Genomic DNA, 15,609 nt, shown 5'->3' on the forward strand with positions numbered 1-15,609 from the left:
TTTCCGTGGTGTTTCCATCCTTTTCTGAGGTTCCCAGGTGTTTGGCCAAGCTTCCCTGTGCAGAGCCTTGGTCCCCTTGAAAAATGCTCGAGTCTCCCATTGACTTCAATGGGGTTCGTTATTCGAGACGAGCACTCGAGCATCGGGAAAAGTTCGTCTCGAATAACGAGTACCCGAGCATTTTAGTGTTCGCTCATCTCTATTGTTTATCAATTCTAGAGAAAGGGGGGAGATTAGAATTTTTAAGTTTCTTTTATTTTTTTTATAATTTTTTAAACTTTTTTTTACTATTTTTTTAGACCACTTGGGTTATTTGCATTGATCAAAAGAGGCCTGACACACAATACCATCCATGCGTTTTGTTGAAAAATTATAATTTTTATGACACTTAAATCCAATTTGCATAATAATTTGGAATGTGAAGTATGTGCTATGATATATAGGGGGTCATTTACTAAGGGCCCGATTCGTGTGTTCCCGACGTGTTACACGAATATTACCGATTTGCGCCGTTTTTTCCTGAATTGACCTGGGATTTTGGAACACGAGATCAAATTGTGGCGCATCAGCGCCGGCATGCACGCGACAGAAATCGGGGGGCATGGCCGAACGAAAACCCGACGGATTCGGAAAAACCGCCGCATTTTTTTAAAAAAAGTGTAGCTGGACACGCACTTACCTGCACCCAGCAATGGATCGTGAACTCCGGCGGACCTCGGCGGTCTTCAGCGCAGCAGCGACAACTGGTGGACGTTGGAGGAACTGCCTTAGTGAATTGCCGGAAAACCCGAATCCACCACAGAGAACGCGCCGCTGGATCGCGAATGGACCAGGTAAGTAAATCTGCCCCATAGTATTTGTATTTTATATAGTATTTCCTAGTATTTTGTAAGTGTAGCATAAGAAGACTGCCAACATATTTATCAAGGGTCAAAGTTTCTGCAATGTATCTGAGGCCGCAGAACTCCAAAGACAGATGAAAAATTGTCATGAAGAGCTGGTCTAATGATAAATTACTCCCTTTGTGTTTAAAACTCTTTACTTAATATTTTTCTTAGTACCGGTAGGGGACATCAATCTGTTTTATATCTTTTTAGTATGTTGTGTCTGTAACAGTGTCATACTACACCATGTGAGAACAACTCTGAAGTAGTGTTGAGAAGTCCTTAAGACCCGTTTAGGTCTGTGCCAAACTATGCTCATTTGGGTCCCACGTCGGTAATGCCTGCGCTGGCTGCCGGCAAAGTCTGGGTGTTAAGTCTTTAAAGGAAACCTAACATCAGAAATCTATCAATTAAGGTAAATCTAATGGTTGGGACCTAGTAACGTGCTAAATAGAGATGAGCGAACATACTTGTCCGAGCTTGATGCTCGTTCGAGCATTAGCGTACTTGAAACTGCTCATTGCTCGGACGAGTATTTCGCCAGCTCGAGAAAATGGCATCTCCCGCCGTTTTGCTTTTTGGCGGCCAGAAACAGAGCCAATCACAAGCCAGGAGACTCTGCACTCCACCCAGCATGACGTGGTACCCTTACACGTCGATAGCAGTGGTTGGCTGGCCTGATCAGGTGACCTTGGAATAGACTAGCCCCTGCCCGCGCTGCTCGGATCATTCTCTGTCTGGATGCCGCTAGGGAGAGAGCTGCTGCTGGTCAGGGAAAGCGTTAGGCTGTTCTATTAGAATAGTGTTAGGCAGGAGTGATTCTACAAGAACCCAACAGCCCTTCTTAGGCCTACAATAGCGTTATATTTTCCTTTCTTTTGTTTGCTTGTGGCTGGGCTTGCTGGCATTAGTAGTGCAGCTAGTACCATATTGTGAGGAATTTGCAGGGAGACTTGCTACCGTTGTGTTTAGCTCTTAGTGACACACATATCCACCTCAAACACCGAAGTGGGACAATTTATTAGGGGTTTGATTAGAATTAGGCAGAGTCTGCTGATTTATTTTTTTTTACCTTTATTTCTTTTTATAGCTCAAAGTCATATTGCAAAGCAGTGTGCTTTCACTGTAGGCTAGAAAATAGCCATAGGAGAACCCCAACGGCTTACTTAGGCCTACAATAGCGTTATATTTTCCTTTCTTTTGTTTGCTTGTGGCTTGGCTTGCTGGCATTAGTAGTGCAGCTAGTACCATATTGTGAGGAATTTGCTGGGAGACTTGCGACCGTTGTGTTTAGCTCTTAGTGACACGCATATCCACCTCAAACACCGAAGTGGGACAATTTATTAGGGGTTTGATTAGAATTAGGCAGAGTCTGCTGATTTATTTTTTTTTACCTTTATTTCTTTATATAACTCAAAGTCATATTGCAAAGCAGTGTGCTTTCACTGTAGGCTAGAACATAGCCATAGGAGAACCCCAACGGCTTACTTAGGCCTACAATAGCGTTATATTTTCCTTTTTTTTGTTTGCTTGTGGCTGGGATTGCTGGCATTAGTAGTGCAGCTAGTACCATATTGTGAGGAATTTGCTGGGAGACTTGCGACCGTTGTGTTTAGCTCTTAGTGACACGCATATCCACCTCAAACACTGAAGTGGGACAATTTATTAGGGCTTTGATTAGAATTAGGCAGAGTCTGCTGATTTTTTTTTTTTTACCTTTATTTCTTTTGATAGCTCAAAGTCATCAGGCACAGCACAAAATCCAGTTGTGTGCTGTCAGTGTAGGTTAGAAACTAGCCATAGCAATAGGATAGCATCGTTTTGTTTAAAAAAAATAAATAAAAAACACACAAATTTTTTTTTTTAAAGTTTACACTTTAATTTGGAAAATGTTTAACCTGAGGGCTAGGGGTAGAGGACGAGGGCATGTACGTAGGGTCCAACTACTGCAGGGGTCAGAGGCCGTGGTCCTGGGCGGGGTGAGACACCACCTGCTGATGAGGGAGCATGGGAACGCCGCAGAGCTACACTCCCTAGGTTCATCATGTCTCAAGTTACTGGGACTCGTGGTAGAGCACTGTTGACGCCAGAACAGTGCGAAGAGGTGATGTCGTGGACTGCAGGACAATGCTTCTAGCCATTTGTCCACCAGTCAGTCTACCACGCAGTCCACCCATGTCACCGAAATCAGCACTCCTCCAGCTCCTCCACCTCAGCCTCCTTCCCCCCAGTCTGCCCCCTCCCAGCAAAATTTGGCATTTGAACCGGCATACTCTGAGGAACTGTTTTCTGGACCCTTCCCACAGTCACAAACCACTTGTCCGGTTGCTGCTGAGCTCTTTTCCGATGCCCAGGTTTTCCACCGGTCGCAGTCTGTGGGTGATGATGACATTATTGACGTAGTGGAAGAAGTGTGTAAAGAGGTGTCGGACGATGAGGAAACACGGTTGTCCGACAGTGGTGAAGTTGTTGTCAGGGCAGGAAGTCCGAGGGGGGAGCAGACTGAGGGATCGGAGGATGATGAGGTGACAGACCCAAGCTGGGTTGATAGGCCGGGTGATCACAGTGCTTCTGAGACGGAGGCGAGTCCTATAGCAGAACAGGTTGGAAGAGGCAGTGGTGGGGCCAGACGGAGAGGCAGGGCCAGAGCTGGTGCATCAGCGCCAAATGTTGCCCGTAGTCAAGCTCCCGTGGCGAGGGCTAGATTTTCAGAAGTCTGGAGGTTCTTTAAAGAAACACCGGATGACCGACGGACTGTGGTGTGCAACCTTTACCAAACCAGGATCAGCAGGGGTTCCACCACTACTAGCTTAACTACCACCAGTATGCGCAGGCATATGAATGATAAACACCCCACTCAATGGGACCAAGCCCGTTCACCTCCGGCCAGGCACACCACTGCTCCTTCCCCTGTGTCATCTGCTAGTCAGCCCCCTGCCCAGGACCACGGCCCAAACACCTCCCGTGCGAAAACCCCATCTTCGCCTCCACGATCCTCCACAGCATCCACCAGCGTTCAGCTCTCCATACCCCAAACGCTGGAGCGCAAAAGGAAGTATAGCGCAACCCACCCACACGCCCAAGCCCTCAACGTCCACATCTCCAAGTTGCTTAGCCTGGAGATGCTGCCCTATGGGCTGGTAGAGACCGAGGCCTTTCGAAACCTCATGGCGGTGGCCGCCCCTCGGTATTCGGTTTCCAGCCGCCACTACTTTTCCCGATGTGCCGTCCCAGCCCTGCACAAGCACGTGTCAGAGAACATCATCCATGCCCTGACCAACGCCGTTTCTGACAAGGTCACGTGGACGAGTGCTGCCGGGCAGGGCCACTATATATCGCTGACGGCACATTGGGTTAACTTGGTGGAGGCTGGGGCCGAGTCTGACCCTGGGGCTGCTCATATACTGCTGACGCCGGGGATTGCGGGGCCTACCGCGGTCCAGGTCTCAAAGGCCTACTATGCCTCCTCCTCCTCCCACCCCTCCTCCACCTCCTCCTCCTCCGAATTACCATCCGTGGGCATGGCGCCATCAGTCGGTAGCTCTAGGCACAGCAGCAGTGCCGTCGCTAAGCAACAGCAGGCGGTGCTCAAACTGCTGAGCCTAGGCGATAAAAGGCACACCGCCCAAGAGCTATTACAGGGCATCACGGCGCAGACCGATCTGTGGCTGGCATCGCTGAACCTGTAGCCAGGCATGGTTGTGTGTGACAACGGCCGTAACCTGGTGGCGGCTCTGCAACTCGGCAGACTGACACATGAGCCATGCCTGGCCCATGTGTTAAATCTCATAGTTCAGCGTTTCCTCATGACATACCCCAATCTGTCTGATTTGCTCACGAAGGTGCGCCGCATCTGTGCGCATTTCAGGAAGTCCAGCACAGATAATGCCACTCTCAGGGCAGCGCAGCGCCGCCTCCAACTGCCCGCTCACCGACTGTTGTGCGACGTGCCCACGAGGTGGAATTCAACATTAACCATTTTATCCAGAGTTTACCAGCAGCGCAGAGCGATTGTAGACTGCCAGATGTCAACTTCCACCAGAACTGGTAGTCAGGTCAGTCAGCTTCCTCAAGTCTACAATGAGGAGTGGACGTGGATGTCTGATATCTGTCAGGTGCTGAGTAACTTTGAGGAGTCAACACAGATGGTCAGTGGCGATGCCGCCATCATCAGCCTCACCATCCCGCTGCTTGGCCTGTTGAAAAACTCTCTGGTCAGCATGAAGTCGGAAGCTTTGCACTCGTCACAAGAGACGGGGGAAGAAGATTCCCTTGTTGATAGCCAAAGCACCCTTAGGTCTGTTTCTCAGCGCATATCGGAGGAGGTGGAGGAGGATGAGGAGGAAGAGGAGGAGAATGTTGGCGAGACAGAAGAGGGGACCATTGTTCAGTCCTTCACTGTTCAGCGTGTATGGGCAGAAGAAGAGGAGTTGAAGGAGTTGGAGGAGGAGGAAATGGGCAGTGAGGCCAGTGATGGGAGTGAATTCTTGCGCGTTGGGACTCTGGCACATTTGGCAGATTTCATGCTAGGCTGCCTATCCCGTGACCCTCGCGTTTAAAGAATTTATTCCAGCACCGATTACTGGGTATTCACTCTCCTGGACCCACGGTACAAGCAAAATCTTTACACTCTCATCCCTGGAGAGGAAAGGAGTATGAGAATGCATAAATACCAGCAGGCCCTGGTGCACAAGCTGAAACAGTATTTCCCTTCTGACAGCGCTAGCGGCAGAAGGCGTAATTCTGCGGGACAAGTAGCGAGGGAGAGTCGGCAAGCTGGCAGCTTTTCCAGCACTGGCAGGGGTACGTTTTACAAGGCCTTTGCCAGTTTTATGTCACCCCAGCAAGACACTGTCACCTGTCCCCAGTCTCGGCAGAGTAGGGCTGATCTTTACAGAAAGATGGTGAGGGAGTACGTAGCTGACCATACCATCGTCCTAAATGATCACACAGCTCCCTACAACTACTGGGTTTCAAAGCTGGACATGTGGCACGAACTGGTGCTTGTCACGGGTGGTCCCGCGACCCACATCGCGGGTCGCGGGCTCACCCGTGCCGCCCTGCCCCCGCCAGCGCGCCGCCAGCGCATCTCACCCGTCCCGGCTCCTGGCTCGCTCCCCTCCGCTGTGTGCGCGCGTCCCCGACTGCTAGGGCGCGCGCGCGGCACCTTCTCCAAATTTAAAGGGCCAGCGCGCCATTAATTGGCGCTGGCCATATTGCCAAATTCTTCATAAGCCTGCCTCTTCCTGTTACCCTTGCCGGATCTTTGTGCCTCATAGCCTTAGAGAAAGCTTGCTAGCGATTATTCCTGCGTTCCTGTGTATTCCTGTGTTCCCGTGTATTCCTGTGTGTTCCCGCTCCTGTGTTACCCGAGTTCCTCCGTGTTGCTGTGTTCCGTGTGCCTGTGTTCCCGTTCCCACCTGCCTGGACCTCCTGTTGCTGACCCCGGACTTGGACCTGACGTTGCATCTCTGCCGCCTGCCCTGACCCTGTGCCTGGACCTGTCTACGAGATTGTCATCCGCTAAGGTACCTCGACCTCGGCTGCCACCGTGGGCTAGTCACACCTGGGAACGACCTAGTGGTATCCTGCCGCAGCAAGTCCAACCCGCTTTGCGGCGGGCTCTGGTGAATACCAGGTGCCGCTAGGCTCCGGTTCCGGGTGTTGGCTAGTTACATCTCCCGCGGTGGTCCAGAGGATCCACTGATCCTGACAGTAAGATCCGGCCATGGATCCCGCCGAGGCTCCTTCTCCCAGTCAGCCTGATCTCGCCAACATCGTGATCCACCAGTCCCGGCAGATTGCTGCACAACGGAATCAACTGGAGCAAGTCACCGCCATGCTGCAACAGCTGCTAGCTACCCAGCATCAGCAACAGTCTCCTGAGGTGGCCGCTGCAACTCCTGCTACCCCGGCTTATCTCCCTGCTGCTGAACCCAGGCTACGTCTCTCTTTGCCCGGCAAGTATGACGGGGATCCCAAGATGTGCAGGGGCTTCATCACCCAGTGCTCCCTGCACATAGAACTTATGCCGTCGCAATTTTCCACAGAGCGGTCCAAGGTGGCATTTGTCCTCAGCCTCCTTTCCGGGAAGGCCCTGGCCTGGGCTACTCCTCTTTGGGACAGGGATGACCCGGTTGTCTCTACCCTCTCGGAATTTCTGGCAGAGTTCCGGTCAGTCTTCGAGGAACCGGCCCGAGCTTCCTCTGCGGAGTCTGCATTATTGAACCTGCGCCAGGGTAACTCATCTGTGGGAGAGTACGCGGTTCAGTTCCGCACCCTGGCTTCTGAACTTGCCTGGAACGATGCGGCCCTCATTGCTACCTTCAAGAAAGGACTTTCTGCGCAGGTCAAGGACGCGCTGGCAGCACGGGACCTGCCGTCAACTCTGAGTGGTCTGATCACCTTGGCCACTCGAATTGATGTGCGGTTTAAGGAGCGCGCTGAGGAACTACGCTCCGAGTACCCCCAAGGCCGTGTTAGACGTCTTCCTCGCCTGGCACCTGTATTCCAAAAGCCGCTTCAGCCCCCGGCTGAATCTTCTGCTGATGAACCTATGCAGGTGGACCGAGTCCGGCTTTCTCTACAAGAGCGTTCCAGGCGACGTCAGGAGAACCTGTGCATGTATTGTGCCAGCCCAGGGCACTTCGTCGGGGCTTGTCCAGTCCGCCCCCAACGTCCGGGAAACGCCAGCACCTAGGCTTCTCAGGAGAAGCGTCCCTAGGTGAGAATAAAGCTTCTCCACGCTTGACTCTCCCCGTACTCCTCAGCATTGGCACTGGCACCCAGATCCAAGTTTCCGCCTTCCTGGATTCGGGCTCTACAGCGAACTTTATGGATGCTGCCCTGGTCTCCCAGCATCACTTCCCGGTGGTTCGTCTCAGGAAGCCATTGTCCATTGCCTCGGTCAGTGGCCAAATTCTCTCCGTGCCCATCCGGTTTCGCACAGAACCCCTGCTCCTGCAAGTTGGAGCATTACATAGAGAAAGACTGTCCTTTTTTGTGCTGCCCCAGTGCACTTCCACTCTCCTGCTGGGCCTTCCCTGGTTGCAACATCATGCCCCTGTTCTGGACTGGTCTTCTGGGGAGATTCTCCGCTGGGGTCCGGATTGTTCTTCACACTGTATGAAGGTTCTACAACCGCTCCCTGTCGGGACTTCTACCTTGTCTCCTAAGCCTTTGGGGGGGCTTCCCACTCCATACCAGGACTTCGCGGATGTGTTCTCCAAGAAACAAGCTGAGACCCTTCCTCCACATCGTCCCTACGATTGCCCCATCGACCTGCAGCCCGGATCTTCTCCTCCTCGGGGTTGGGTGTACCCGCTCTCGGTACCTGAAACAGCCGCCATGTCCGAGTATGTCCAGGAGAATCTACAAAGAGGCTTCATTCGTAAATCCTCCTCTCCGGCAGGCGCCGGCTTCTTTTTTGTCACCAAGAAAGATGGCTCTCTCCGCCCCTGTATTGACTATCGCGGTCTTAACAAGGTCACCGTTAAGAATCGCTATCCTCTGCCGCTGATCACGGAGCTGTTTGATCGCCTACGGGGTGCGAGAGTCTTTACCAAGCTAGATCTTCGTGGGGCCTACAATCTTATCCGCATCAGGAGGGGCGACGAGTGGAAGACCGCCTTTAACACCCGTGATGGGCATTTTGAATATTTAGTTATGCCTTTCGGACTCTGTAATGCGCCAGCCGTTTTCCAAGAGTTTGTCAACGATATCTTCAGGGACTTATTGTACCGCTGTGTTGTGGTTTACCTGGATGACATCCTTGTGTATTCTGCTGACCTCGAGTCCCACCATTCCCATGTACGGCAAGTGCTCAGCCGCCTCAGGGCCAACCATCTCTACACCAAACTGGAGAAGTGCCTGTTTCATCAAAAAAGCCTTCCATTCCTCGGCTACATTATTTCCGATAAAGGCTTGCAAATGGATCCTGATAAGTTATCTGCGGTTCTTCAGTGGCCACGCCCAGTGGGACTACGGGCTATTCAAAGATTCCTGGGCTTCGCAAATTATTATAGACAATTCATTCCCCACTTCTCGACTCTGGTAGCTCCTATGGTGGCGCTAACGAAGAAAGGTGTCAATTCTCGTGCCTGGTCCCCAGCGGCTGACCAGGCCTTCACGAGACTAAAGTCTGCTTTTTCTTCTGCATCTGTCCTTACCAGACCAGATACCGAGAAGCCATTTTTTGTGGAGGTTGATGCCTCCTCCGTAGGAGCTGGAGCGGTCCTTACTCAGAAGGGGCCTAGGGGCCGTACTCTATCTTGCGGCTTCTTCTCCAAAATTTTCTCCCCTGCAGAGAGGAATTATTCTATTGGAGATCGTGAGCTTCTGGCCATCAAGCTTGCCTTGGAGGAGTGGCGTCATCTGTTGGAGGGAGCCAGATTTCCAGTCAGCATCTACACTGACCACAAGAACCTCCAATACCTACAGTCGGCTCAGCGGTTGAACCCGCGTCAAGCCCGGTGGTCTCTCTTCTTTTCCCGTTTTGACTTCCAAATCCATTTTCGCCCTGCCGAGAAAAACATCAAGGCTGACGCCTTGTCCCGTGCTTCGGATGTTATGGGGGAGGACTGTGCCCCGAGATACATAGTTCCTCCTGAGAGACTTGTGCTGGCAGCGCCGGTGGACCTCCGGCAATTACCTCCCGGCAAGACTTATGTGCGACCTGGTCTTCGAAAGAGGATTCTGACCTGGGGACATTCCTCTCGTGTGGCTGGGCACCCTGGGGTGCAGCGCTCTGTGGCCCTAATTTCCCGATTCTATTGGTGGCCTGATTTGGTCAAGGACGTTCGGGATTTTGTGCGGTCCTGTACCTCTTGTGCTCGTAATAAGCCCTCACGACAAAAACCAGCTGGTCTTCTGTTGCCGTTACCCGTGCCTACTTGCCCGTGGTCTCACGTGGCTATGGATTTTATTACAGATCTGCCACCATCATCTGGCAATACCGTTATCTGGGTGGTAACCGACCGCTTTTCCAAAATGTCTCATTTTGTTCCTCTGCCAGGCCTGCCGTCTGCTCCACACCTTGCCAGCCAGTTCTTCACCCACATCTTTCGCCTACATGGACTTCCGTTGCACATCGTCTCGGACCGAGGGGTCCAGTTTGTCTCCCGCTTCTGGCGAGCCCTGTGTAATCAACTGCAGATAAAATTGGACTTCTCTTCTGCGTACCATCCTCAATCTAATGGACAGGTTGAAAGAGTTAACCAGACTTTGGGCTGTTACCTGCGTCACTTTGTCTCTGCCCGTCAGGATAACTGGTCCACTTTGCTACCTTGGGCAGAGTTCTCTTATAACTCCCTGGATTCGGAGTCTGCTGGTGCATCACCCTTCTTTGTTCTATATGGAAGACATCCACGTCCACCCCTACCTCTCTCCGTGTCTGCTGATGTTCCTGCTGTGGAAGAGTTGGTAACGGACCTTAAAGCTATTTGGGAACAGACTCGTCAGTCCCTGCTTCAGGCCTCTGCCCGCACCAAGACTCAGGCCGATAAAAAACGCAGGTCTCCTCCCATCTTCTCTCCAGGGGATAAAGTGTGGCTGTCTTCAAAATATGTCCGGTTGAAGATTCCCAGCTACAAGCTTGGCCCTCGCTATCTGGGTCCATTTGAGGTGCTGAAGCGTATTAACCCTGTGGCCTATAAGCTGCGCCTTCCTCCCACCATGCGCATCCCGAACTCCTTTCATGTCTCCCTGCTCAAGCCTGTCATCTTGAATCGCTTCTCCCAGCAAGATCCTCCTCCTACTCCAGTGGCGGACTCTACCAACACCTATGAGGTAAAAGAGATCTTGGACATGAAGACGGTGAGGGGGAAGCGGTTCTTCTTGGTTGACTGGAGGGGGTTCGGTCCTGAAGAAAGGTCGTGGGAGCCAGAGGACAACATATTGGATCGTAGTCTTCTGCAGAGGTTCCTCCTGCCTAGGAGGAGGGGGAGGCCGAAGGGGGGGGGTACTGTCACGGGTGGTCCCGCGACCCACATCGCGGGTCGCGGGCTCACCCGTGCCGCCCTGCCCCCGCCAGCGCGCCGCCAGCGCATCTCACCCGTCCCGGCTCCTGGCTCGCTCCCCTCCGCTGTGCGCGCGCGTCCCCGACTGCTAGGGCGCGCGCGCGGCACCTTCTCCAAATTTAAAGGGCCAGCGCGCCATTAATTGGCGCTGGCCATATTGCCAAATTCTTCATAAGCCTGCCTCTTCCTGTTACCCTTGCCGGATCTTTGTGCCTCATAGCCTTAGAGAAAGCTTGCTAGCGATTATTCCTGCGTTCCTGTGTATTCCTGTGTTCCCGTGTATTCCTGTGTGTTCCCGCTCCTGTGTTACCCGAGTTCCTCCGTGTTGCTGTGTTCCGTGTGCCTGTGTTCCCGTTCCCACCTGCCTGGACCTCCTGTTGCTGACCCCGGACTTGGACCTGACGTTGCATCTCTGCCGCCTGCCCTGACCCTGTGCCTGGACCTGTCTACGAGATTGTCATCCGCTAAGGTACCTCGACCTCGGCTGCCACCGTGGGCTAGTCACACCTGGGAACGACCTAGTGGTATCCTGCCGCAGCAAGTCCAACCCGCTTTGCGGCGGGCTCTGGTGAATACCAGGTGCCGCTAGGCTCCGGTTCCGGGTGTTGGCTAGTTACATCTCCCGCGGTGGTCCAGAGGATCCACTGATCCTGACAGTGCTGTACGCCTTGGAGGTTCTTGCCTGCCCTGCTGCTAGCGTGTTGTCCTAGCGGGTTTTCAGTGCAGCTGGTGGCATCATCACCGATAAGCGTACACGCCTGTCGACTGACAGCGCTGACAGGCTGACGCTTATCAAGATGAATAAAGCCTGGATTTCTCCGGATTTTCATTCTCCACCAGGTGAAAAAAGCTCAACCTGAATATTGTATGCACTCCTCCTCCTCATTGTCCTCCTTCTCCTCCTCTTTGTACACTAAAGCAGAGGAAACTGGCTATTTTTTGCCAGGGCCAACTGGCTCTAGCTATAGTACTCTATGTATTTAATTTTTCTGGAGGACCACCTACCTGCTCCTCTGGTTTGAAAACTTTTTTGGACTGCCACATACAGGCACTATCCAAATTAAATTGTCTCCATAGCAGCCTCCACATGTCGTCTTTTTAACTGGCTCCACATGTTGTCTCCATTGCTACCTCCACACGTCATCGCCATAGCTGCCTCCAAAAGTCGTCCATATAGCTGCCTCGATACATGGTCCCCTTATCAAACGAGTTGTGTCAGGCAGAATTTTGGGTTGTTTTCATGGATTCCACATCAAACTTGTAAACTTTGTCGCCACCCTGCTGTGTAATCCACAAAATATACTGGCAAACTTTTATCATTTACTGATATTATTTCAGCGCTTCTTGCGCATCTGTTTACATTCCCCTCACCCGCCATATCCTAAACTTATAAGAACGCTACTACACTTGATCTTATACAAAAGGTTCTTAGAAGTGCTGTTTGGGGAGTAGCCTAGAGACAGGGGCGTAGATTGGCGAAAGCTTGCCTGGCAGCGGAGCTCCAGCTCCATATCAAGATCTAACTAACATAGTTTTAACTGCAGTACCTTTAATCTACTACTAGTTCACTGCCTCCATACATGGTCCCCTTATCAAACGAGCTGTGTCAGGCAGAATTTTGGGTTGTTTTCATGGATTCCACATCAAACTTGTTAACTTTGTCGCCACCCTGCTGTGTAATCCACAAAATGTACTGGCAAACTTTTATCATTTACCGATATTATTTCAGCGCTTCTTGCGCATCTGTTTACATTCCCCTCACCCGCCATATCTCAAACTTATAAGAACGCTACTACACTTGATCTTATACAAAAGGTTCTTAGAAGTGCTGTTTGGGGAGTAGCCTAGAGACAGGGGCTTGGATTGGCGAAAGCTCGCCTGGCAGCGGAGCGCCAGCTCCATCCCAAGATCCAACTAACATAGTTTTAACTGCAGCACCTTTAATCTACTACTAGTTCACTGCCTCCATACATCGTCCCCTTATCAAACGAGCTGTGTCAGGCAGAATTTTCAGGTGTTTCACCAGATACATAGTGGAAGGCAGCCCATCTGTCGCCGCCATGCTGGAGACCTGAAGTTGCAATCATAGCAGCGCAATATGGATGCCCCATACTGTCGCTCTTAATTATGGAACCATTTCCGTAAAAACAATTAAAAATAGAACCACTATGCTATTCCATTATTCCTAGGTGAAATATTCAAACGACCCGGCCTGCTTTGAAAATTATAATTTTTTCAAAGTAAACGCTTCTGGCCCCCAGGCCCATTTTGGGTGGGGAGGAGCCGAGAGACAGGGGCTTGGACAGGCGAAAGCTCGCCTGGCAGCGGACCGCCAGCTCCATCCCAAGATTAGGCAGCCTCAGAGGCATCCATGCATGATGCCCCTGCTGTTTCCTGTCCATTTTGCCTCCCTGATCCTCCACAGCGTCCACCAATGTCTCCATGTGCAACTTTCAACTGTCTATACCCCAGACGCTGGAGCATGAGAGTATATGCAGCACATCATCCCTTTATCAAACGAGCTGTGTCAGGCAGAATTTTCAGGTGTTTCACCAGATACATAGTGGAACTCGGCCCATCTGTCACCATGCTGGAGACCTGAAGTTTCAATCATAAAAGCAATATGGATGCCCCAGTAGTAACTCTTAATCATGGAAGTCCTCTCCATGGCTGCCTCCCCATGTCGTCCCTTTATCAAAAGAGCTGTGTCAGGCTCATTTTTCGGGTGTTTCACCAGATACGTTATGGAACTTGGTCACTATGTCGCCACCATGCTGTGTTATCGACGAAATATACCGTCAACCTTTTGTTCACATAGGAAATCATTTCAGCGCTTCTTGCTCACCTCCTTTGGTGAAACCTGAGCTCATTTAGGGTATGTCACCATGACACTCTCTAGCCTGCTGCCGCTGCCTCTGCATGCCGTCCCCTATAGTGTCAGGGTCAATTGTTGGATGTTTTAGATGCTATCTAGCCTCATTCGGTCACTCTGTCATGGCCATGCTGTTGCCCATAATTTTGGCATAATGGTGCGATTAAGCAGCCTCAGAGGCATCCATGCATGCTGCCCCTGCTGTTTCCTGTCCATTTCCGTGGTGTTTCCATCCTTTTCTGAGGTTCCCAGGTGTTTGGCCAAGCTTCCCTGTGCAGACCCTTGGTCCCCTTGAAAAATGATCGAGTCTCCCATTTACTTCAATGGGGTTCGTTATTCGAGACGAGCACTCGAGCATCGGGAAAAGTTCGTCTCGAATAACGAGTACCCGAGCATTTTAGTGCTCGCTCATCTCTAGTGCTAAACCGTTTTTAGCACGTTAGTAATACATTTTTACCTAATCCTATAATACTTTCTAAACTAAACTACATTTTATCTAGCTAATATGCTAAATTATGTGACCACAAACAATAATGTCACCAAAATTGTAAAACATAGAGAATCACAAAATGTGGTAAATCTACTTAATTATATATATTAACATTCTGAGTAGTAAATAACTATGTTGTTCTTTGTTCAAGGTTCTGGATGTTTCTATGGAGGACTTTAACCAGACTCTTCCAGATGTGTTCTACCTGCTTGGATTATCTACTGTCCCTCACCTCCAGGTTATAGGGTCCCTTATGTTTGTGGTGTTGTATACTATTATATTGACAGGAAATTGTCTTCTTCTCATTACAGTGAGGATCAGCCCAAAATTACACACCCCTATGTACTTCTTCCTGAGTAATCTCTCCTTCATTGACATCTGCTTCTCCTCCACCATAGTTCCTGTGATCCTCAGGAATACTCTATCCACTGAAAAAAGCATTTCAGTAGGAGGTTGTATGGTCCAGATGCTCTGCTATTTAGGAATTGGGGCAGCAGAATCTCTCCTACTTGCCATGATGGCTTATGATAGGTTTGTAGCCATTTGTAGACCATTACACTATGTCAGTATTATGAACACAAGATTTTGTATTATTTTAGCCATAATTCCATGGATTCTTGGTTTCATAAACTCCTCTATGCAAGTGCACATCACCTGGAGACTTCCCTTCTGCAAGAGTCATCATATCAACTATTTCTTTTGTGACGTACCTCCCCTGCTTAGGCTCTCCTGCAGAGATACTTGGCTTAATGAGATATCAATGTATTTAGCAGTTGGGATTCTTGTTTTATGCTCCTTCTCCTTAACTTTGATTTCCTATGTTTACATTATTTCCACCATTTTGAAGATGCACTCTTCACGAAGTAGATATGCAGTGTTTTCTACATGCTCCTCCCATCTCACTGTTGTCACCCTCTTTTATGGAACCATCATGTCCATCTATCTTCAGCCTCGATCTAACCACTCAGTTGAGAAAGACAAGTTTGTATCTGTTCTCTATACTGTGGTGACACCAATGTTTAATCCCATCATCTACAGCATCAGAAATAAGGAGGTTAAGACTTGTATAGTACAAAATCTCAAGCAGGTTATAAATCCTTCTGCTTGATAGCATGTCGTTGGTCATCTTCTAAATGTGGTCTCAAGTTTAGGTTAAGACTAGAGATGAGCGAGCACTAAAATGCTCGGGTGCTCGTTATTCGAGACAAACTTTTCCAGATGCTCGAGTGCTCGTCTCGAATAACGAGCCCCATTGAAGTCAATGGGAGACCCGAGCATTTTTCAAAGGGACCATGGTTCGGGAATAAAATGTGTTAATTAACTGAAAAAGAATGTCTTCTGATAAGT

At 50.4% G+C, this 15,609-nt stretch overlaps 1 protein-coding gene across 1 annotated transcript; it reads left to right on the forward strand.

The window, feature by feature from the left end:
* The first annotated feature begins 14,428 nt into the window (after positions 1-14,428).
* LOC140070019 (olfactory receptor 5B21-like) lies at positions 14,429-15,370 on the forward strand. The gene has a single exon (XM_072116352.1). It carries the CDS (start codon positions 14,429-14,431, stop codon positions 15,368-15,370), a length of 942 nt encoding a protein of 313 aa, XP_071972453.1.
* The last annotated feature ends 239 nt before the right edge of the window (positions 15,371-15,609 follow it).

Source organism: Engystomops pustulosus, chromosome 7, assembly GCF_040894005.1.
Source record: "Engystomops pustulosus chromosome 7, aEngPut4.maternal, whole genome shotgun sequence".
Taxonomy (NCBI): domain Eukaryota; kingdom Metazoa; phylum Chordata; class Amphibia; order Anura; family Leptodactylidae; genus Engystomops; species Engystomops pustulosus.

Coding starts and splice junctions, on each gene's coding strand:
- LOC140070019 (XM_072116352.1), top strand. CDS start 14,429: ATGGAGGACTTTAACCAGACTCTTCCAGATGTGTTCTACCTGCTTGGA.